We start from the raw sequence: 22,638 nt of genomic DNA, 5'->3' as shown, positions 1-22,638 counted from the left end.
ATTTTAATTCGGGAAAGTATATTTTTATGTATTAATTTTATCTTCACAAGCTACAAATACTACTAGGGGTTCGATACGGAACTTCAAAACTAACAATGGCTAACATATACCAATTCAAAGGGATGTATTGAACTGAGATTTTAAAATATTTTTAAAATCTCAATCCAATACACCAGTCTAATTGTCAATTTTACCAGAATATATATATATATAGAGATACCTAGCTTTAGGTGAAGCAAATTTTAAAAATGTGCAGCATCTTTGCAACAATTGACACCTGAAGTCAGTTGCATATGATACATTTCATATTTTTCACCTGGGGTGAACCCCTATTTACAACATATTGAACAGTTTGAAGGTTCTCCTTGGTCATACAATGTTAAATATACATATAAAGATATATATAATGATTCACGAGATCAGTCGACTACATCACTAGAGAAGGGCTTAAACTTGCTCGCATCATGGATCAGCTGCCTTATTGAAGAGAATGATCCCAGGAGTCCCACGCATGTAAAGACTATCATAATAAAGTTGTTGATCCAGTAGGTGTACGATGATTTAGGGGGCTTGTAAGTTATATTATAAAGAAGCATTGGGAGGATGAAGTCCAGAGGAATGAAACCAATAGCTCCAACTACAGCATTAATGTCTCCAAAAAATGGTAACATTGCTGCAACAAAGCCGCAGAATATCATGTAGAGTGATCGAAGAATTATCCTGGGAATGAGGTTTCTTTTCGAGAACAGTCCTTGCTTCACATCAGCTGATTTCTTTTCCATGATCTCATACGCCACTTGAGAGTAGATCTGAGAGATAGGTTGAACATGTTACTGTAGTGCAATTCCTTAGCTTTTGCTCAATTGTTAACTTATCTTATGTTTGTGACTCTAATTAGTAAGGGGAGAATTTAATGGAAGGAACCATTCAGTCAAACTTTTACCAACTAATTATTCGAATAGCATGAGGACCTTTAGAAATTGAGATGCATTATAATACCATCTTTGTGACGCTTGTGTACTAGGAAAATAAGCTTACCAAGGCGATGGCAAATAGCTGAAGAAGAACAAAGATAACGGCGAGTCCTAAAACCCATGTTGGAGCTAGTGCAGGTCCTTCATCTGGCATTAGGCTATTAAGAATGTTTGAACTAGCTTTGTTCCCAAATACCCAGTACCCAGAAATTGCAGCAGAGTAGAAAGTAATGAATATTACTGAGTAGCACATTACCAGGCCTTTCACCATCTTTCCAGTGGCCGGGGGAGCCAAAGTTGCCTGTACATATATACAGTTTGACATTGTGGCCATTAGAAACATAAAACTTCACGAGAACTGAAAACAGTTGGCAGTAGCAAAAAACTAACTTGCATCATTGTTATATATGCATCAGAAATTCAAATAGAAAACGAGGCTAATGCAAGGCGCGAAAATGTGGATCTGAGTTTAATGGTAAACAGAACTTAATCAAATGTTCACCAAGGATATAACATTACTTGTATCTCCGGAAGTATCCCATTTCCAAATATGGCAGCAATGATAGAGATCGAAGTAAATGCGCTGAAAATTCTTGAAGCCGATGAATCTTCCAGAGAATAGTCCCTTGGAGGAGCATCTTTTAAGGTACCTGCAAGACATCTTTACTTTACTCAAAAGTTCTAGCAAACAAAGATATTTCACATCAAAGCAAAACTAGTCACTGTCTATCAGATTAGAGACACATGAGCAGCAATAACACACATGAAATACAGTCGACACTAACTTAACAAATCCTATAAGTGGAAAAGTTATTATTAGACACAAGACACACAACAATATGCGTGCATTTCCTATAATCAACATATTGACTTCCAACAGATCAAAACTACCTGCCGAAAGGCACATAACGATGACTCAAGATATGGGTAGATATGGGTTACCTGCATAGATACAAGCTCCAGTGACAAGGAAGGTGTAGCCCAAGCTGAGAAACAGTGAAGCAAGATTAATATGCCTGAGAGAGTGGAAAGTGGGCATCTGAGACAGAACGATCATGACTCCAGTCACGATTGCTATAAACTCATACAATTTCCAGGTCCCAGCAGGATTAATTTCCTGGTACATGATCTTAAAAAGCGAAAAGAAAGATGTGATTGAGGATCAGTGATAATACATATAGAACATTAATTTTGTCAAATAACATTAAGGCGCAGATTTATGTAAGTACAACTGTCGATTGAAGTGATACCACTTGCTTACATATACATTGTAGATATCCAATATTATTTTTCCATAGACAACATAACTTGTGAAATCTTTTAATAAATATACCTGAAGGCAATCTCCTGCAAGCAAAATACAACCAATCGATATGCCGGTGTTGATTGCTGTTTGAATACATATCACAAAATAAAACATCCAGCCAGACCCTACAAGGATATAAAATCAAGACATGTCAAGGAAATCTGCCCATGTGTCCTATAAGCACTCCAAAGTTCAAAAAAGTGGGATGTGCAGTTAGAGTCATCAATTTAGAATTTACAATCTATCTGGTGAAAGTACAAATGCTTCAAGGAGAAGATTACAAATTTAAGGTCAAATCATGGTTGACTGATGTCATGCCAAAAACTATTTAAATTTGTTTCAAATAAGAAGGCAGATTAAGTTCATTCTCTTTTTTGCACAGAAAGCATTTTCCTTGAGATTTCTCGAGTACAATGTATGTGTCCAGTCTGAAATTTACCACACAGAAGCAATACTCTTGTTATTCAATAAACAACTCTGGCTCTATAGAAAGATTGGCCGGTAAACACTGTTGATATAATATATAACTAAACTAGAGATTCTTGACTGGACAGTACTTTCATGGAAGCTGGATATTCTTGATCAGAAGATACTTGTGCGCTAATTGGATTTCACCCAGTAATAGGATTTTTTAGTTGTTGACCATAACTCAGATTGATAAAGTTTCAACTGATATAGATGCAACTTGAGTATCGCAAAGAGAGCAATTTCTACGGATGATAAACGATAATAAAGGGCAAAATGATGAATAAATCCAACAATGTTATATACACTAGCATAACTGCCAATGCTTTCAGCTTTCAGAGCAGCTAGCATTTCATTTGCAGGCCCAAAAAAAGAAAGCGGACCTTAAAAAAAAAAAAGATGAACTTAGGTAACACTGAAAACCCAACTCTACAGTTTTGGAGGAATAGATGGAGTGGGCACCAGAATTCAAATCGTCATTATTACTAATCTGGATGGACATTTTTGAGAAGATAAATGACAAGGCTGACATTTCAACTTTCAAGACCTCAAGTGCTGATTTATATGATAAATACCCTGCCATTATGCATCCAGATCCACCTACCCACCCAGAAGCACTCATGGTCCATATAATTATTAATGCAATCCCCACCAGGTACCATTCCCCTCACACTTTAACTTTTTTGTAGGAGAAACTAATTTGCAAGAGCTCAAATTGACCTTAAAGAAACTAATTAACTTTTACTGAATTGAAGTTAGCGGAGGGGGTATAAGAATCAAATTTGTGTTCACTCGATATTGGGGATCCGCCTTTATAACTAGGTTGTCCCATGGTTCTCAAACAAAATTATAACTTCTGTCATCTAGTATATCAACCAGAACTTCCTAAACATGCTTCGTCAGATTGCCAAATGTAGCATAAACTATGTAATTACAATGAATTCATCTCATCAAAGTTTAAACCAGTACAAGAAAGTCATTACCAAGTACATCAGCAGCTAGTTCCCGAAAACGAATGTGGCGATTCCCAGATTTCTCGCAGTGCTCAAGCACAAGGGACATAAGGTAGTAAGAGTAGAAAGTAACCGCGCCCATCACCGTCAAGGAGAAGAAACCAAGCCCCCATCCCATTCCCCTAAAAGCATACGGCAGCGCCAGTATCGAAGGGCCCACTATCGCCGTCGTTAAGTGAAATCCAGCATGCCACCATTCCCCTGATCAATAAAATCCAACCTTCAAATTACAACATAACAACAAAAAATTCACAACATAATCAAGCTGAAAACCCCACACAATAAAAACAAAAAACACAATACACTAATACAGAACATAAAACAAAAATCAAGCTGGAAACTCTACATAACCACGCTAAAAAAACACTGATACAGCAAAATCCAATAAAAATTGAGCTAAAATGATTAAAAAAAACACAATACACCAATATAGCAAAATCAAACACAATACAGCAAATCCAATAGAAATTGAGCTGAAAACCCTCCATAAAAACGACAAAAAAACCCGATACACTAACACGGCAAAATCAAACAAAAATCGAGCTATGACCATTAAAAAAAGCGAGAGAGGTACCCTTGGATTCAAGCACGAAAGCAGCACCAGCATCTTCTTCCTGCCTGGCCACCTTAGCTATCGAACCGTTCTCTACTATTTCTGCCATTACACACATGCACTATTTTCTAACAAACTCCAAAACACAGATTTCACACACCAATATTCACTACTCAAATTAGTCTAAAAATCCCAGATTTAACCGCAGAATTGCATTTAATTTTATTCTAATTCAAAATTTAAATAAAGCATTATAATTACTACTGTATTACAACTTAACAAAATCTAAAGTGCTTGCAATTAAATGTGTCAGAGTAAGCTTTGTGTTTGCATGTGGTAAGGAGTATTAATAGTAGAATATTATCTTTATTTTTAATATAAATATTAATACGGAGGGTTGAGAACTATAATTATAAAATTTAATAATGATGATGATGTAAATTGAGAACAACTCGTATAGTTTATAACTCCGTGTTACTAACAACAAGTCTGTTGCTGTTAGCGTCTTTTAGAAAACAGTTTTGGACGCAACTGTGTCGGATTCGGGTTCGGCACGTATTCTAAACCTTTTTTTTCCGCTGCATATTTGATAAAAAAAAATTGTAAAAAAATGCGAAGGACAGAAGGAAAATTATAATGATATTTGTATAATCCGTTAATTATTTAGGTCAACGGGTACAATTATATTTGACTGTTTGTTTGTTTATAAATAAATAGATATAAAAGAGCACCCTTGGAAAATAATATTACCACAAAAATACAAAAATATACGTACATAATTTGTAAGCATACAACTGACTTTTTTTATTTTTTTTAAAAATATGACTTATAGCCTTACAAATGAGTATCTGTTCTACGAAACTCTCAGGGTGAGCCAGGATCGAACCACAGGACCTGGGACGACAGAGGATAAGCTCGTAACTGACATTTCATTTCATGATAAGAGAGACAAAATGATGGAGTTTGTTATCAGTTGCTAAGAAAGCAAGCAGTGATGATACCTGGTGACGTCAGCAAGTGAGAAGACTCCATGGATGGGATCTCCGGCGACTTTTTTCTTTAACGGCGACGATCGCCGGAGAATTTGAAATTATAAGTGAGATGAGGCTTGATATGGATGGCTTCTGCTTGCTTTGACTAATATTTATGTAGGTAGAAACGAGAATCAGACGTATTTGGGAATTTAAGTGATTCGCCTTTTTTTGTGTTTGTTTTTTACTTGATACAGCGGTTACAAATTACGTTATTGTTTTTTTCTTGTTACCATATTTTTAGTTTTGTTTCTAAAAAAATGGTGTTAAACTTTGAAAAATGGTTGTAAGTAATAAGAGTAATTTGAATTTTATTTTAGGAAAAAATAAATTATACGAATTATTGACGTTTTATTTGCCTAGTTTCATCAACTAAAAATTGGAGTATATTTCTTGGATCACTTAATTTTTTAACTTTTTGATATAAGTCATTCTTCGACAAGATTTTAACAACGGTTATAATTAGAAAATTAGGATTCTTGATGTTCATACAAAGCATTTTTGAAGGTGTTGGTGATATCTCAAGTTAAAATTTAAGTAGTTAAATTGAAATTTGAATCACGAGAGACACTCACGGGTGTGTATTCGATTGGTATTTTAATGGATTGTTTTTAGTTTATGGATTTTAATGGATTGTATGTGATTTTGATTTTGTGCGGATTCCTGATAAAATGTCGCAGAGTTTATAGGATTTAAGCACAATGCTTTAAAATCTCATTGATTTTGGTGAAATTTCAAAAAACTTAAAATACACTGAAGAATGCCACAAAATCCATCATTTTATGATATCCAAAAAAATCTATCAGCATTTGAATACCATCAGATTTTAATGGATATTAAACAATCTCAATTGAATACCATCGGACTTTAAAGCATAATTTAAAATCCCAATTGAATACCACCAGATTTTGTAGCATAATTTAAAATCTCAATTGAATACCTCAAGATTTTAATGGATTTCAAACAATCTCAATCGAATACCCTCGGATTTCATGAATGAAAAAAAATGCTTTAAAATCCCAATCCAATACACCCATCTCAGTTGATACCAATTTCATAAATTAAGGCTAATTCAAAAATCCTAAATTTATGGCCAGTTCAGGATTTTCTGAATTAAACTTAGTTTGTGAAAATTAGAGTTATGAGTGTCGCTGGTGCTTCAACCTTCAATCAATTGACTAATTGAACTTTAAATTTGGATATCACTAACATCTTCGAAATGTTTTGATCTGTATTAACATCGAGGATCCTAGTTTTCTGATTATAATGTCGTTAAAATCTTTTTGATGAAAAGATTTAGATAAAAAAACCGGAAAAGTTAAGTGGCACAAAATGGAATCTTTAGTTCATGGACCTAAACAATAAAATATCAACAGTTCTAATTTTCCCTTTATTTTATTATTACTATTTATTTTTATCAGACTCGATATCTCCTAAATTTCCAAACAATAATCTTTTAGTAATTAATCTTATTCCTGAATTAATTATTTTATCTTTTTAGAAGAGAAAAAATCTTTAATTAATTGTAAACAATATCTGTCAATGATATCTTTCAAATATACTTAGCGTGAATGTTATTAAAAGACAAAATCAATTAAATCCAAATACACTCATAAACAGTTACGAGGATAAAAACATGATCCTAACAGAACTACGGGTTTGGATTCATAGCAACTTTCAGAATTTTATCAATAAAAATATATCCTGAAAAAAATTGTGTGTCAGCATAATTATTGAATATCTACAAAAACGAATTCGATATATAACTGGAACACGAAACTTATTACAGGACTACAATCTACTTACCTGCAAGATTAGAAAGAATTTTAAATTGTATCGAGTATTTTATTCAATTCTCTACAATACTTCGGTACCTAACAATTCTGTTTATTTAAAATAAATCACTATCTCACCATTTATCATTTCTTATAGCGGCAACCTATTAAAATAATTATATCTCTATTAAATCTATATTATATTATTAAAACTAAATATACATTTGACATTTATAATCCGGCACAATGTATTATAATTGTTGTCAAGTACTTCTATGAGTATCGTTCACAGGTAAGGACTAAATTCAATATCAAGTCAAGTGTATTATTCCTTAAATCTAGAAGTGTAGAAGAATAATTGGGTATTTTGTTACTAACTAAATTATACTACTAAGCAATTAAAATATAAGATTTAACGATGGAGAAAACAATCGAGGAACAGGGGTGATCAATTGGTTTCATGAATGTCTAATATATGTGATATCTTGTTCTCTCACTTTGCTAAAAACAATTCTTCTAATGCTTATATTGTTCTCTCCCAAGATACAATATACTGCATACAACTATATCTTGAACGCCACTCTCATGATCAATCAAAATATAAGCCATAAACTATTGATACCCAAGAATTTATAGTTTCATAACTCGCATAATAATCACCCGATTCAATAATTGAATTATGTTCATCATATCATGTACTAGAAATTACAAATCCTCTCCCGGTTCATTATAACTCCTATGAATACAATTAAAGGTTCATGACTCCTCTGGTTGTATTAAACGCTCAATGATAGATTAGCAAAAGCAAGAATAATCACAACATTATCAGACAAACATATTAAACCAACGAATACTTCTCAATCCCCGGATTAGGGGATTAGTTACTCATAATTGAATAAGAAACTGTATATATATGAGTAAACCAAACCATGAGTACAAGAGTCAAGAGTAGAAGAAATACAACTTTAAGAGTTCCTTAAAACACTAGATGAATCCCTTCAATCCTTTGCTCTATCTCCCACTACAAGTGTTTCTCTCTTTCTCTCTCAATACAAAATAATCTCCGGTCTAATCTCTAATAATCCAAACCCTAATAATAATAGTGTTTTAATGGGCTCCTTGGAAAACAAATCCAATTTCCTAAAATAAGTCGGATTCTGAAAAGAAATTCGTAGGCTGACTTTCAGGCCTGATTCTGGACTGCTCCAGTCGGATTTTGATATCTGGACCACTTGAGACTTGTATAAAATTACAATATCTTCGCGTGGGCTGTTGAATCGCCCAATTCTGATGTCCGGAACTCAAGTATGGCCCAAATAAGATTTGATGCGCAGGTAGCCCATAAAATCCGAATTTCCATCTAATTAAGCCCAAATAAGCTTGATTTAATCCAAATTTAGGAATATATATTTTCCTACCATTAAACACTTAAAATCAATAAGTAAAGCCCCGATTATTTACAAAATACTAATATTATAGGAATAAAATCATATAAAAACATATATAAATATATGCTTTATCAAATATTCCCACACTTAGTGTTTTGCACGTCCTCGGGCAAATAAAATAAATAAAACTAATACCTAATAGATATATACCACTTCCGTTGGTGATCACGGTTGCATTTGGCATATGCAACAAGCCCTTTAAACCCCTAGGCAGCCCTAGTGGACGAGTAAGGTCTCGTGAGGGCCTATAGTGAATGTACCCACAAAATTCATTTTTTTTCTCTGCCAAGTCCTAAGAATGAAACTAATATGAATGCAAACTAAATGAATATGCATAGATTCCAATCATGAAAATATCAACCTTGTCAACATATAATCCTCAGCATATGCAACACTCTAGGAATTCATCTATCTCACATATTAGTCATGCAACTCTTCCATTGCAAGTACGGAGTGCATCGTGTGTGATCAACATGCTCTCTAATTAAACAAAATAGAGACCAACAAACTTCAACAGAATCTTAACCATGAGTCGTTAATCAGAATAATGCTTAAACACTTCGTTACATTAGAGCCAACTACAGTTTAGGGTCACCAAGGAAGTTCCATGCCTCTCATATATATATATATATATATATATATATATATATATATATATATATATGCTTTTTTCTCCACACAATATCTATTATTTGGTGTGTACATGCTCAGTCTAAGGTCGGGATGCTTCTCAGTGTAAGTGAGTTACGACCACATAAGACTTCACCAACCAAATTTTTCACATGCGGTTTAGGTGGCTTATTTGACCTTGCAATGGTTGAGATCCCTAAAGATTTATGCACTAATACTCATTTAGCGAGTGTTGGGTCAGCAATCCCAAACCATGAAAGGCTTTAGGTTACTAGGCACAAAGTCCCCTCAGACTTAATTACTCGAGTAATTATTAGCCCAACCCAGTCAATTCTACCACCATTTTTTTAAACTTTATTGCTTATATATGTATCTCTTTTTTTTTTAGAAAGACATGTATATCCCAAAGCTCCCCCTCACTTGAGAATTATAGACTCTAAGCTCAAAAGGTAATAAACAAAAATTCTACGTCCGGCTCATAGTTAAGACTCAAGAATTAAGCTGGCCTAAATCTCGTCTCTTTAACATTTATAATGTAATTACAAGTTCCGCACAAGAAATTTCTAAGCATGCAAGATATCACATGTGATCAAGATTACTAGCCAAGAAATTATGCAAATAAACTCATCATAAGAAATTGACTTGGTCGACAACTTTCATGAAATTATGCAAATGCAAACTAAAAAGAAAATAAATAATAAAAAAAATCTACTAAAAAATATGCATGTCAAATTAAATAACTATATGCTTTAATTTAAATGCAATTGTCATGAATTTCCTAAATTTAAGACAAGGCAATATATAATTTTTATTTTAATTATTCTATTTTTCTAAAAAATATTATTATTCGTGAGAACACATCCCCACACTTGAATGGTTCAATGTCCTCAATGAATAATATATAATAATATATAATAAATAATTATACAAATAAAAGTTAAGAAGACTCCCATGTGCATACGCATGAAGTGTCGTGATCCATATAGTGTCGAAGTGGTTGAGGAGTGTTGCATAAGCATGCAAGAACCCATAAAAGCAAGTGAAGGTAGGACATGATCATGCACAAAACTGCATGATCATGCTGATGCCACAAAATTCACACGCAGCAAGCATAATTGACTGCACGAGCATGTTCCAGAACTGCATGATCATGCAAGGTCTGATAATTCCAGTCGATTGTGCTATGTTGAGAATGCATGAGCATGTTGCAGATTGCATGACCGTGCAAATTGAAGAAAAACCAGACGCATGATCCAATTAGGTGCACCAGAGAGTGCATGATTGTGCACAACATCATTATCACAACATGCCATGATTCTTCAACAAATATCATAACATGAAACACTGAACACACCCATCAACGCATCTCATGGGAGTAAAGAAAATGAAAACAAAAATTCTAAAATCCTATAAAAATTACAAAATATATTATATAATATATATTATACCTTGGGTTGCCTCCCAAAAAGCGCTTGTTTAACGTCATTAACTTGACGTAATTACCTCATTCTGTTATGGTGGCTCTTTCATTATCATCTTAACTAGTCCAAGTGTCAAATCCGTCTCTTTCAAATCATCTTCTAGGAATTCCAGAGAATTGTTTTCATCACCTTCGGTTTCCTTCTCGCGAATATTATCAGTGACATCCGTCAAAGGTTCTTCAACAATATCCACAGCAAAGCTTTCAGTTTCAAGTGACGGTGCCTTCATAACTTGATCTAGATCAAACTCAACTTTTTCTTCATCCACGTTTAGTGAAAGCTTGCCAACCTTCACATCAATACTTGCTCCAGCAGTGGCCAAGAATGCTCTTCCCAAGATAATTGGAATCTCAACATCCTCATTCATCTCCAAAATAACAAAATCACAAGGAATAACAAATTTATCAACATTCACCAAAACATCTTCAAGTACACCTAGTGGATATTTTATAGTTTGATCCGCAAGTTGAAGTGATATCCTTGTTTTCTTTAGCTCTCCCACACCAAGTCTTTTATAGATAGAGTATGGCATCAAACTCACACTAGCTCCAAGATCACATAATGCTCTTTTTACTCCAACTTTCCCAATAGTGCATGGCAAAGAAAAGCTCCCAGGATCCTTGAGCTTAGGAGGAATATTGCGTTGTATAACAGCACTACACTCATCATTAAGACTAATTGTCTCCACAGCCTCTAACTTCTTGCGATTAGATAATACCTCTTTCATGAATTTAGCATAAAGAGGCATTTGAGCCAAAGCATCAGCAAAAGGAATGCTAATGTGTATCTCCCGAAACATTTTTAAAAATTTCTCATATTTCTTCTCTAACTTCCAGTTTGTCAACCTTTATGGAAAAGGGAGTGGAGGCACATATTGTTTCATGTGAGCTTTCGGCGGAGTCTCATCTTTTGGCTCATCCTCACTCTTCTCAGCAATTTTCACAGTATTTTGATATGACTTTCTCTTTTTAGGAGGAAGAGTTGCATCATTTAGTCCCGGCGCTCTAACTTCTGGTAATTCTCTGCCACTCCTCAACGTGATAGCCTTGCAGTGTTCTTTGACATTCACATCTGGTTGACTAGGCAGTGATCCTTGCTCACGAGCACCAACCTTATTAGCAATTTGGCCAATCTGCATTTCCAACATCTTCTGTGAGGAAGCTATCTGATCAATCCTTGACTCAACCTTCTCGAATTTAGTCTCGATATTAGCAAAAGCCCCAGGAGTTCCATGTATCATCTTGCCGAGTGCAACTTCCTAATCAGCAGGTTCGTCCTTTTCCTTTGTTTGGTGCTGATATTGTTGTTGGGGTTGAAAACCAGGAGGTTGATTTTGCTTCAGAACTGCATATTGTGGATTAACAGCATGATTGTTGTTATAGGAAAGATTGTTGTTGGGCCTCTGATTTGGAGTGTAATATGAATTATTCTGAATAGGCCATGATTGTCTTGTGCTAATTTCACCGAGCTTGTACCACTGGGTGCCAAAGCATAGTTATTTGAGGCCAATTCCTCTAGAAGTGCCTTTGCTTGATGAACAGGTGCTTTCTTAAAGTTTCCTCCAGCTGCAACATCCAAACTCAGCCGAATATCAGAATTCAAAGCTCCATAGAAAGTACTCCGAACCATCCACTCCTCATAACCATGATGTGGACATTTTCTCAACAATGCCTTGTATCTTTCACATGCTTGATACAAGCCTTCACCTGGTTGTGCTTTGAAAGTATGAATAATAGCTCTCATTTGCTGAGTCTTGTCAGAAGGATAATATTTGGATAAGAACTCAGTAGAAAGATTATCCCAAGTAGCTAAAGCAGTATCTGACAGCTGTTGAAACCATTCCAAAGCTTTTCCCTTTATAGAATAAGGGAACATGTGGAGACGAATCTGATTTGCTGTAACACCATTGATTCTGAATGAACCACACATTTGCACAAAGCACTCTAGATGGAGGTGTGGATCCTCTCGTTCAATGTCTCCTTCAAAAGCTGAATTGTTCACCATCTGAATAAGACTGGGATTGATGTTATATCGAGCTGCACCAATCTCAGGAGTCTTGTACATGCAATTAGCAGGATTAGGATTCTCATGATCCTGAATGGATGACTCATCAGGAACAACAATATTGAGATTTCTGTTTGCATTTGTGATTGTATATGTGGTGGCTAGCAGTTGTAAATACAACCTCCATATTCTTGCAAATATATTTTGAAATATTATTTTTTTATAATTTGATTTAAAAGATGATAGTATTTTTGCAAAAAATCTTTTAATCTTGGGTATTCACGAGAACAACCCTAAATAACATTATAAAAAAATAACAATATACTGGTATTAGTCTATAATTATCATACAAATACTACTAAATACTCCCTTTATCTGCGAATCTCCTTGAATCAAATAAAATAAATTAAATTTTTTTTTTGAAATAAAAAATAGAGAGTAGAAGGTAAAGTTATTCCACGCTTTGACTTGATCACATACTTTTAAGTGATTTGACCGAGTAATTAAAATTATTATTTTTAAAATTTTTCTTTTTTAAATAAAAATATATAATCCAAATTTTTATTCACAAAAAATTTCAATCAAAAATATTAATTTTTACTATTCGGTCAACCGACCTAAAGATGTGTGAAAAATTCAAAACGTCATGTAATAAAACCAGAGCGAGTAATTAAAAGCCGCCAAATTATACTTCCCCGTGTCACACCCCAGTGAGCAGTGACTACTGACTACTGAGTAGTGATCTCTTCAACGAAATCGCCGGAGAGTCTCGTCTTTTAATAATTTCCGGGAGGTTTCCGGGGAGGTTAGATCAGAACGATGGCGTCGGAGGATGTAGTAGGAAAGACCGGCGAGACTTCGGTAGCTGAAGAAGCGAGGATAGCGCGGGAAGGAGTGAAGGCGCCGCGAGAGTTCGATTGGCTTACTATTACTAAGTCTCTGATTGCCGGCGGAGTCGCCGGAGGAGTGTTAGTTCTCGATTCTTTTCTATTGTTTCGTAATTTGTATATGGGGAATGCGTATTTGATTTTCGTTTCGATTAATTTGTTGATGTAGAAATGAAATGTTTGATTAGTATTTGCTTGAATGAGATGTGTTATATTATGTGTTTGCGGAAATGAATAGGCATCAAGTAGAATGATGGATACGATGCAGTGGAATTGGAATTTAATAGAATGATGGATCGATTATGTGTTGATATGTGAATGTTTGTTTTGTTGGGAGAGTTGGCCTGATAAAATAAAATTGAAATCGAAAATAAAAGATAGTAAAGGATTGTACTTTTTACCTAAAGAAATGCGGACTTTATCTTTTGTATAGTTAATAGTGTTTCTTGTTGGTAAATGTGGGAAAATGTTGATTCAACAATGATGGCCATGTTCCTCATATATATATATATATATATATATATATATATATATATATATATATATATATATATATATATATATATTTTTCTAATTACTTTAATCTAGTAAATTTTGTAACTGTAGCAAAGCCAAAATGTGAGGAACAATATGGATACATTCTATGAAGAATGACAAAATTGAGTTTTTGTTTATTAATGAAAATTATGTGGAAATACGTTAACTTGTCTCAATTAGCTTTAGAAACTTTCTTGAACATTGGATCCTTAAGGCGCAGAATAAGGGGTACAATAATCAATTGTGGTTGATAGTTATATATGGTCTGAATCTGACGAATAATACTTCAAATCGAGTGATATATATATTTATATATGCATATGTATATAGGTAGATGGTCCATGACCAGTGATCGTTGGCAACAATCTTTCCGCACTTTTTTATAGCTCAAAGATAAAAACCCTGGGATGGGTGTCTAAAGCGTGCATAGGTGATGTGACCCCCTCTATTCACATAAAAAATCAAATATTAGTATGTCTTTCAGCTATAAAAACCGTGGATTTATATCAAGTTTTTTCCTATTTTTCTCTGCTTCATACTTCTCTTTTACTGTTCCTTGTAGATGACTGTGAAGGACGACATGTTGATTAAATGAGGAAGCTATGTTCCTTATATATATTTGTAATAACTTCAGTCTAATAAAAATTTGTACTTATAGTGAAGCCAAAAAGTGGGAGAACAATACAGATACAGTCTATGAAGAATTACGCGATTGAGTGTTTGTTTTAAATGAAAATTATGTGTAAAGATGTTGATCTGTTTTAACTAACTATAGAAAGTTTCTATGGCAAAAAAAAAAAACTATAGAAAGTTTCTTGACCATTGGATCCTTTAAGTGAGGGTTTCAATAGTTAATTGTGGTTAATAGTTTTAGTCTTGTGATATATTAAACGAGAATTTAAAACCTAGCAACTTAAAAATTTTGAAAGAAATTTCGTAGATAAATTACTAACCTGTATAGGACATATTAAAAACACCATTGACATATGACGTTATAAAACATATTTAATAATAAATGTTAATATGTCTTTCTACTGCCTAAATGTTGGCAGTGAAGATGTCTTAAGATAGCTCTAATTGATGCAAAATTAACAACCATAACCTAATGCTTTTTGCGCAACAAGCCAATAACAATATCTCGGGTATTGTCTACTGTTCGTCTCTAGTTCCACTGTTACCCCATAAGAAGTAGGAATTAAGGTTAAACATTTGAGCTTTAGTGGTGGCATTGTGTGCGTGAGTAATATAATACCTGCACTTGACCAGTGCCAAATAGAAATAAATAAACAATGTCTCAAGCAATTAAGTTGACTAATGGTGTTGACATAGTTTATGCTGATAGGAGTATGCATGGTTTTGCGCACATGGTAATTCTATATGCTGAAGTTATATGTTTTTCCCTCATATTCCAGGTCTCGCACTGCTGTTGCTCCTTTAGAACGGTTGAAAATATTGCTACAGGTACTTGTCCAGGGCCGTCAGGGACTTTTTTGAGGTCCTGTGCTGACTTTAAGAATGAGGCCCTTCCAAATGACAAAACAAAATTTTAATATATTTAAAATAACATGATATCATAAACAAAATTAGACTACTACAACTGAAAAATTGTCTTTTTTAAGTAGTTAAACTTAAATATGTGTGTGGCCGTGTGGGATTTACTGTTTGTGCAGTCTACTAGTTTGTGAGGAGAGAGAAGGAATAAGAAGAGACGGGCATGGCCGGGTCTTGAGATTTGAGAATTGATTAGTGTTTAAATAAAATAATGGTAAAAATTAAAGAGATATTAATATTATATTATATTTATCATGAGTATACCAAAAGATAGAAAGAAGTAGTAATAAATTGGGGGCCCTAAATTTTCATGGGCCCTGTGCTGTTGCACTTGTTGCACTCCCTCAAAACCGGCCCTGTACTTGTCTTTACTGTTGGTTGTTTATGTCATGTCAAATCAGGATTCTGCCTTCAATCGTTTGTTGAAATCTATGTGCTTTACACTTTACATTTAAATACTTCACAGAACCTTGACTTCAGAGTACATGTGCTCTGATTATGTCTAATTTCATAAAATTACTGGCTTCTATCGAATAAGTTACAACCTGTAGCAGCAGAAATAATCATACATGATTCCCCTGTGGAGATTAATCTTAATGGGTATTATCTTTAGTTATACCAAAGTAAAATGTTTTTTATGATTCTACTCGATATTCTAGAATAATGTTATACTTGTCGGTGGGCTTTGGGGTGGATGTAGAACTCTTTGTTTATCGTTTCTGTTTCTCAAGTTTAAGATAAGAGGCTTATCAGATGTCATCCTTGAATAATAATTCAAAATCATCAGTGTTTCTTCTCATGCGATATGTCTAAAGTCCCAACTATTATGAGAAGAAACCATGCAATGGTGAATGATCCAGAACACCTAGTATAATGATGCTGTAGGAGCTGTGTTCATTAGACAGATAATATTTAGTGTAATTGCAATCTCTTGTACAATTTTAATGCCTAATTCAACTATTATGAGAAGAAACCATGTCATGGTAAATGTTCAGAACACGTAATAAAATGGTGATGTAAAAAAATACTCTAACGAGCCCAGTTAATTTCAGTTAAAATTGCAATAAATTGTTCAATTTCAACTATGAGCCGTATTTCCGTATATTGTAACAGAGACATTTTAAACTCCAGATTTGCGATGTGGGAATAATTTAAGTGGTTTATCCTGATCAACAAAGTAGATGCCACTACGTTGCAATCTTTGTCATAATAAAGGAAGTTATTTAAAAAAATGCTTTACGTATGAATTTGTGGTGCTGTGAAGTAGGCTCTGCAGCAAGCAATCTGCCAAGAGACCTGATCTACATTAGACAATCAGCTCGCCTGGATAGCCAGTGGACTATCTATATAATCTTTTGCTAAAAGATAAGAGATTAAAAAAATATTCCATCAATGGCTGAAGTTGATACCTATCTTTACGGTCTCGCTCATATTGTATGCATGACTTCCAGGAGACCCTTTTAGAATTCTCCCGTCAACAATATCATTATCTGATGCTCTATTAGAATTCTGCTGACCACTTAATTCGCCATGGAACAACCACATTAACATTACAAGGACGAAAGTGCCTCTCCGGTTAAGAGCCATGTTACTGTTCCAATTGACAAAAGTGGCTGTCTACATTTTTGTAGCTCGCATTACAGCCATCTAAGCTCCGGATAGAGGAATTACTTTGCTATGCTCCTTTTCCGTCAATAATTCTGTTTCTACCTCTATCACAAATGTCACAAATATCATCTAGTGCCCTTCCATTACCACCACTCTCCTTTGTCGCAGGTATATTCAATGTCTGTAATAACTCAGTTGTTTAAATAACACCCACGAGATACTACTCTGCTGTGTTTTTTTTGTTTGAATTTCAATTATTGGGACATTGCAAAACAATCTTTTGACTATCTTTTGACCTTAATCCATCCTGTATGTGCAACTTATTGCGATGTTTTGATTTCATTTGTTTATCCTAGAAAGTTATATATTTTATGTGGTGCAAATTGCAGGTTCAGAACCCGCATAGCATAAAATATAACGGAACAGTCCAGGGTTTGAAATATATATGGCGAACTGAGGGTTTTCGAGGATTGTTCAAAGGCAATGGCACTAATTGCGCTCGCATTGTGCCAAATTCGGCCGTCAAGTTTTATAGCTATGAGGAAGCTTCCAAGTATGTTTCTGTATATCATACCATGAAATATGATAACTAGAAGATATCAGAGTGTTTTTCTCCTGCTCAACTACAGATTATAAATTCCTCTGAAGCATTATATACTCCTTAAATTTTACCCTTTAGTTTGTTATTTTATAATTACAAAAGCCGCCAGTGTCTCAAATTTGCATATCTTGATGTAAAAGTGGTATATAAACTTACTATACCAAGAACTGTAATTAATAATTGTTTGCTAAGATGATCAAAAAGTATTACTACTTTCATAATAAGAAGTACTCTATTATGGTATATCTAACCTGCCAGGTAGAGTTGTACCTTTTATTATAACTTTATTCCTGTAATATCCAAATGCAATGCTATTTTTTTTAAGAAAGAATACAAGCAATTACTGAATGTTGATGTCTGGGACCTTGCCATTTATGTGTCCTAAGCAGTACTCTCCTTAACTCTCGTCCTTCAGGTACCCAGTAATTGGAATATCAGCGAGAACTCTTACCTATGTCTTAACAGTTTAAGAAAATTGTCTGCTAATGCACAATATGAGTACTCAGAATTGCAAAGAAACATCATAAGTAAAAGTCGTTCAAATTTAGGGGTTGCTTAAAGAAACCCCCCTCCCCCCAGTACAATGAGGACGTCCCTAGGCATAACAAATTGTATGACTCATTTTGTAAATACTTATGTTGGAAATTTTGCCTGAGACTTTTAGGCAACTTTGTAAGATAATATTTGATTTACTTGCATCACCAAGCTTTTAGGGTTTTCTTGCTTTATTACAATTTGATGAACTACATGCGCTGATCATATTATAGTTATTTATACGTGTTATTTTAAATAAAAAAAATGAATGGGTTATTCTTCTTTGTAAATTATTATAGCCATATTTGATAAAAGCGTGGCAATCTATTGCAGTAAAATATACTCCAGAGCCCAGACATCATTTGTGGCATCATATATGTAACTTGTGTAATATATATTAAGGTTTTGGATTTGACTTTTAACAGGGGGATATTGTGGCTCTATAGGCGGCAAACCGGAAAAGGTTAGATCATCATATTCCCCTTGTAGTTATAATCAAATCACCTTCCTTATCTTCATGCCTATTTATCAGGATAAGAAGATTTGTAAAGGTCTCTGTTAGTTTAATCTTGTTACTGTTTGCATTATCATGAGTTGCTACCAAAACATAGTTCTAGTAAAGCTTCACGACAATCTGGTTTACAAAGTGTTTCTATTTCCATAAGAAGGCATTTCATTGATAGTTGTTAATTTTTTATTGGTTTTTCTTATTGTCCCTTGCAGAGGATGCTGAACTCACTCCTCTTTTACGCCTTGGAGCCGGAGCTTGTGCTGGAATAATTGCTATGTCGGCAACTTATCCTATGGATTTGGTACGAGGTCGGATAACAGTCCAGGTACAGTTTCCAGATTAATAATGAATACTTTGTCTGTCCCACTTTTCTTGTCCCCCTGTCAAAACCCAAGTTTTATTCAATCATAATAATTTTGCTGCATGTTACCAAAAATTTGTATTATTTTTTCAGAAAAATTAACAAATTTAAAATGTAATTTACCATATTAACATAATATGGACAACCTTTTTGGTACAAAGAAATTAGGAAATGGGGACTAGAAAAAGGGGGACGGAGGAAGTAATAATATGTGGTTATCCCTCAGTCCTTGGTTACTAAAGGTCGATGTTTCGAGCCTCAGTAGAGCAAATGTGTGCGTGTCTGAATTCATGTAACTTGTACCTTACAGAATCAGGTTTACCCTACTTTATAGAAGGGAGTTCACATTTTATGCCTATTTTGCAGTCAGGCAACTCGGCATGCCAGTATACAGGAATCGCTCATGCTCTTGCAACAGTTCTTCGTGAGGAAGGACCTCGTGCATTATACAAAGGATAGCTTCCTTCTGTCATTGGAGTTGTAAGTGCTAAACTATCTAGCCTGGCTAAAATTCTTGCCCAAAATTTAATATCAGGGCCTTATATGTTCATCTTGGCTTCAAGTCCAGATGAATGGCATGCGCCCTTCAGGTTCTGTTGTCTTAGTATTATCTCTACTTAGAATTTTTTGTTTTGGGTCCTTTGAAATAGAGCTGTTTTTGTATTGTGTTCTATTATATCATCAATGATATACATGGTAAAAATAAAGTAAACAATAACATGCTCTTTTTCCAGCTAACAATCCCACTGCTGATTAATTTAGCATGATAAATTACTAATTGTCTCGCACTGGTTATGGATGAGCTGTAAAAATAGGGTTTATGTTATATACATATAAAATATCAGGTAGCAAAGTCAACTTGTTTGTCCTTTCCCTTCAAGAAGCCTAATGAGGTTAATGTTGGTGCTTGTAGATAACTTATGTTGGCCTTAACTTTTGCCGTATATGAATCTTTAAAAGACTGGTTGGTGAAATCCAGACCATTGGGACTAGTTGATGACAGTGGGTTGGGTGTTACAACAAGGCTTGCATGTGGTGCTGTAGCTGGAACTGTTGGCCAGACAGTTGCATATATATCCTCTTGATGTTGTACGTAGAAGAATGCAAATGGTGGGCTGGAAGGATGCTGCCTCAGTCATTACCGGTGATGGGAAGAACAAGGCGCAACTTGAATATAATGGTATGATAGACACATTCAGGAAAACAGTTCGGTATGAAGGGTTCGGAGCTTTATACAAAGGGTTGGTTCCGAACTCGGTAAAGGTGAGTTTGTTGCACAACTCAATATCTTCATCATTTGATATATACGCTGTTTACTGTTAATAGGGTTAATGTTTAAAATTTTCAAGTTTTTAGTTTTTAGGTTAAGGTTATGTCGCAGCTTGTTAATGTGACACCTCCAAAGGAGAATAATAATAATATATACTGTAATAATTTCAAATGTATGACTTTACGAGAAATATCAATACTTTCTTTTTTTCTTGACTAGCCTAGTAAGGTGAGGTGTAAACACCTTGCTAGTATTTGTTTCAAAGGAAGGTTTTATAATGTTCTTGTAAGCTTGTTGTAGAAACATCTTAATGCTGCTGTTATTCTACGCAGGTGGTCCCATCAATTGCAATTGCATTTGTGACGTACGAGATAGTAAAGGATGTTCTTAAAGTTGAGATGAGGATATCCCACTGAAACTAAAGGGAAGTGCAGATTATTATTTTTGAAGCAGAAAAGGAAGAAATTACTAACTTAAACTCGGGGGGAGTCATTTTTTTTGCTGGAGTTTTCAAATTAGAGGAAATTAGAAGCTGCGATCTTATAGCCAGTGTTGATATTCCGCCTCATGTATACTGATCTTTTTCTATATGACTTGCCTTTAGCTTCACTCATTCTCATTCATAACCAATAGGGTTTCATTGTGAAGTGAATCACGAGATTCTTAGTGGGTGTTTGGCACGGGTTTATAGGCCCGGCTTCTGAATTATAAGTTAGAAGCACTTATTTGTACTGTTTGTGTAGAAGTCAAAAAGTACTTAAAAAAAGCTACGATTACTAGCTTTTGTCTCACGGTTTCTACTTATTTCCCAAACACTTTTATCACTTAAAAGTCTTAACTTGTTTTTAACTTCTACTTCATTTTTTTACATTAAGTAATAAGCACTTAGTTTAAGCTCATCCAAACGGCTCCTAGTGTTTTACCTTTGTTATCTGTATAACCAATTATTTTATTTTCAAAAGAAAGAATCCTATTTGTATTTTGAATGATTGATGAGAGATTGAGGGCAGGATATTAATGATAATTTTAATGATAAATAATAATAATAATAATAATAATATTTTTTTCTTTGAAAATTATATGAATATATTGGCACCCCTTTAAAATGTAAATAGTATTGAAATATATCATGAAATTTATAATTTTTGATTTATTAGCACTGCATGTTTATTAATGGGTTAATTATCAACTAGGTCATTTTTTACACTAGAAAATATCAAGCGGATCACTCGGAAATTCTTGGTCTCATTTGAATCATTAAAGGTCATATAAAATATCAAATAGATAACTCTAATATCTTTTCGAGAACTAAACTTAATTTCTCATTGAGTTACATACATTTTTCTTGGCTGTGAGTATAAACAAATAAAATGCTATGAATTCTAGTATTTATGATAATATATTGAGATTTTAAGAAATTTATTTATTATTTATTTTATATAAATTAAACAAAATAATTGTAAAATTAAAAATAAATAGTAAATAAATTTTTTAAAATCTGAATATATTATCATAAATACTAGAATTTATAATCTTTCATTTGATTATACTGACAGTTAAGAAAAATGTGTGAATGTTAATGAAAAATAAAGTTTACTTCTCGAAAAGATATTAAATGTATCAATTTGATATTTTTTATGACTTAAATAATTCAAATGAGATCAAAAAATTTCGAGTGATCCACTTGATATTTTCTAGTGTAAAAAGTGACATAATTGATAAGTAACCGGTTTATTAATTTTGTTTGAAGATATTTTCTAAGATGATGAATATATGTAATATAATGTAATAAATTGATGAAAATTAATTATTTAACTTTATGTGATCAATTTCACATGAGAGTAATAATATATTAAAATCATCAATCATCAATATACTTATATAAAAGAGAAATGAGGGGCGTGTATGTGGTGCCTCTCAGATAGTTCCGTTCTGATTTTTCTAATTTTCTGGAATTTTTGGATAGAAACTTTTAAAAATAAAAGTTGCCTTTTTTAGTTTCGGATATATTAGAAGTAAGTTTCATAATTACCTTTTTCAAAATATCAAAATAAAATATACCTACATAAAATTTATTGGAAGAAAGACACAAATTATG

General features: G+C 33.7%; 2 protein-coding genes and 2 pseudogenes across 2 annotated transcripts; 2 read left to right on the top strand and 2 right to left on the bottom strand.

The window, feature by feature from the left end:
- Positions 1–225: 225 nt before the first annotated feature.
- On the bottom strand, positions 226–5,496 carry LOC108209599 (probable GABA transporter 2). Its single transcript, XM_017380587.2, has 8 exons — positions 5,313–5,496; positions 4,333–4,413; positions 3,729–3,959; positions 2,308–2,405; positions 1,917–2,103; positions 1,494–1,624; positions 1,039–1,275; positions 226–809 (listed from the first exon to the last, which is right to left on the bottom strand). Exons 1-8 carry the CDS (start codon positions 5,341–5,343, stop codon positions 420–422), a joined length of 1,386 nt encoding a protein of 461 aa, XP_017236076.1. The 5' UTR covers positions 5,344–5,496; the 3' UTR covers positions 226–419.
- A 5,211-nt stretch (positions 5,497–10,707) lies between these two features.
- On the bottom strand, positions 10,708–11,475 carry LOC108207123 (uncharacterized). The gene has a single exon (XM_017377582.1). It carries the CDS (start codon positions 11,473–11,475, stop codon positions 10,708–10,710), a length of 768 nt encoding a protein of 255 aa, XP_017233071.1.
- An 840-nt stretch (positions 11,476–12,315) lies between these two features.
- LOC135150981 (small nucleolar RNA R71) lies at positions 12,316–12,430 on the top strand (annotated as a pseudogene).
- Positions 12,431–13,356: 926 nt separating this feature from the next.
- LOC108209235 (mitochondrial adenine nucleotide transporter ADNT1-like) lies at positions 13,357–21,153 on the top strand (annotated as a pseudogene).
- The last annotated feature ends 1,485 nt before the right edge of the window (positions 21,154–22,638 follow it).

The sequence above is a fragment of the Daucus carota genome, chromosome 2, assembly GCF_001625215.2.
Source record: "Daucus carota subsp. sativus chromosome 2, DH1 v3.0, whole genome shotgun sequence".
Taxonomy (NCBI): Eukaryota; Viridiplantae; Streptophyta; class Magnoliopsida; order Apiales; family Apiaceae; genus Daucus; species Daucus carota.
This window is presented reverse-complemented; position numbering and strand designations above follow the sequence as displayed.

Excerpts from the sequence above, each read along its gene's own strand:
- LOC108209599 (XM_017380587.2), bottom strand. The coding sequence starts at position 5,343 with ATGGAGTCTTCTCACTTGCTGACGTCACCAG. Across the intron at positions 4,414-5,312 it reads TCACTTGCTGACGTCACCAG|AAATAGTAGAGAACGGTTCG; the intron begins GTATCATCACTG and ends GTGTAATGGCAG. Across the intron at positions 810-1,038 it reads AGCTATTTGCCATCGCCTTG|ATCTACTCTCAAGTGGCGTA; the intron begins GTAAGCTTATTT and ends CCTATCTCTCAG.
- LOC108207123 (XM_017377582.1), bottom strand. The coding sequence starts at position 11,475 with ATGTTTCGGGAGATACACATTAGCATTCCTTTTGCTGATGCTTTGGCT.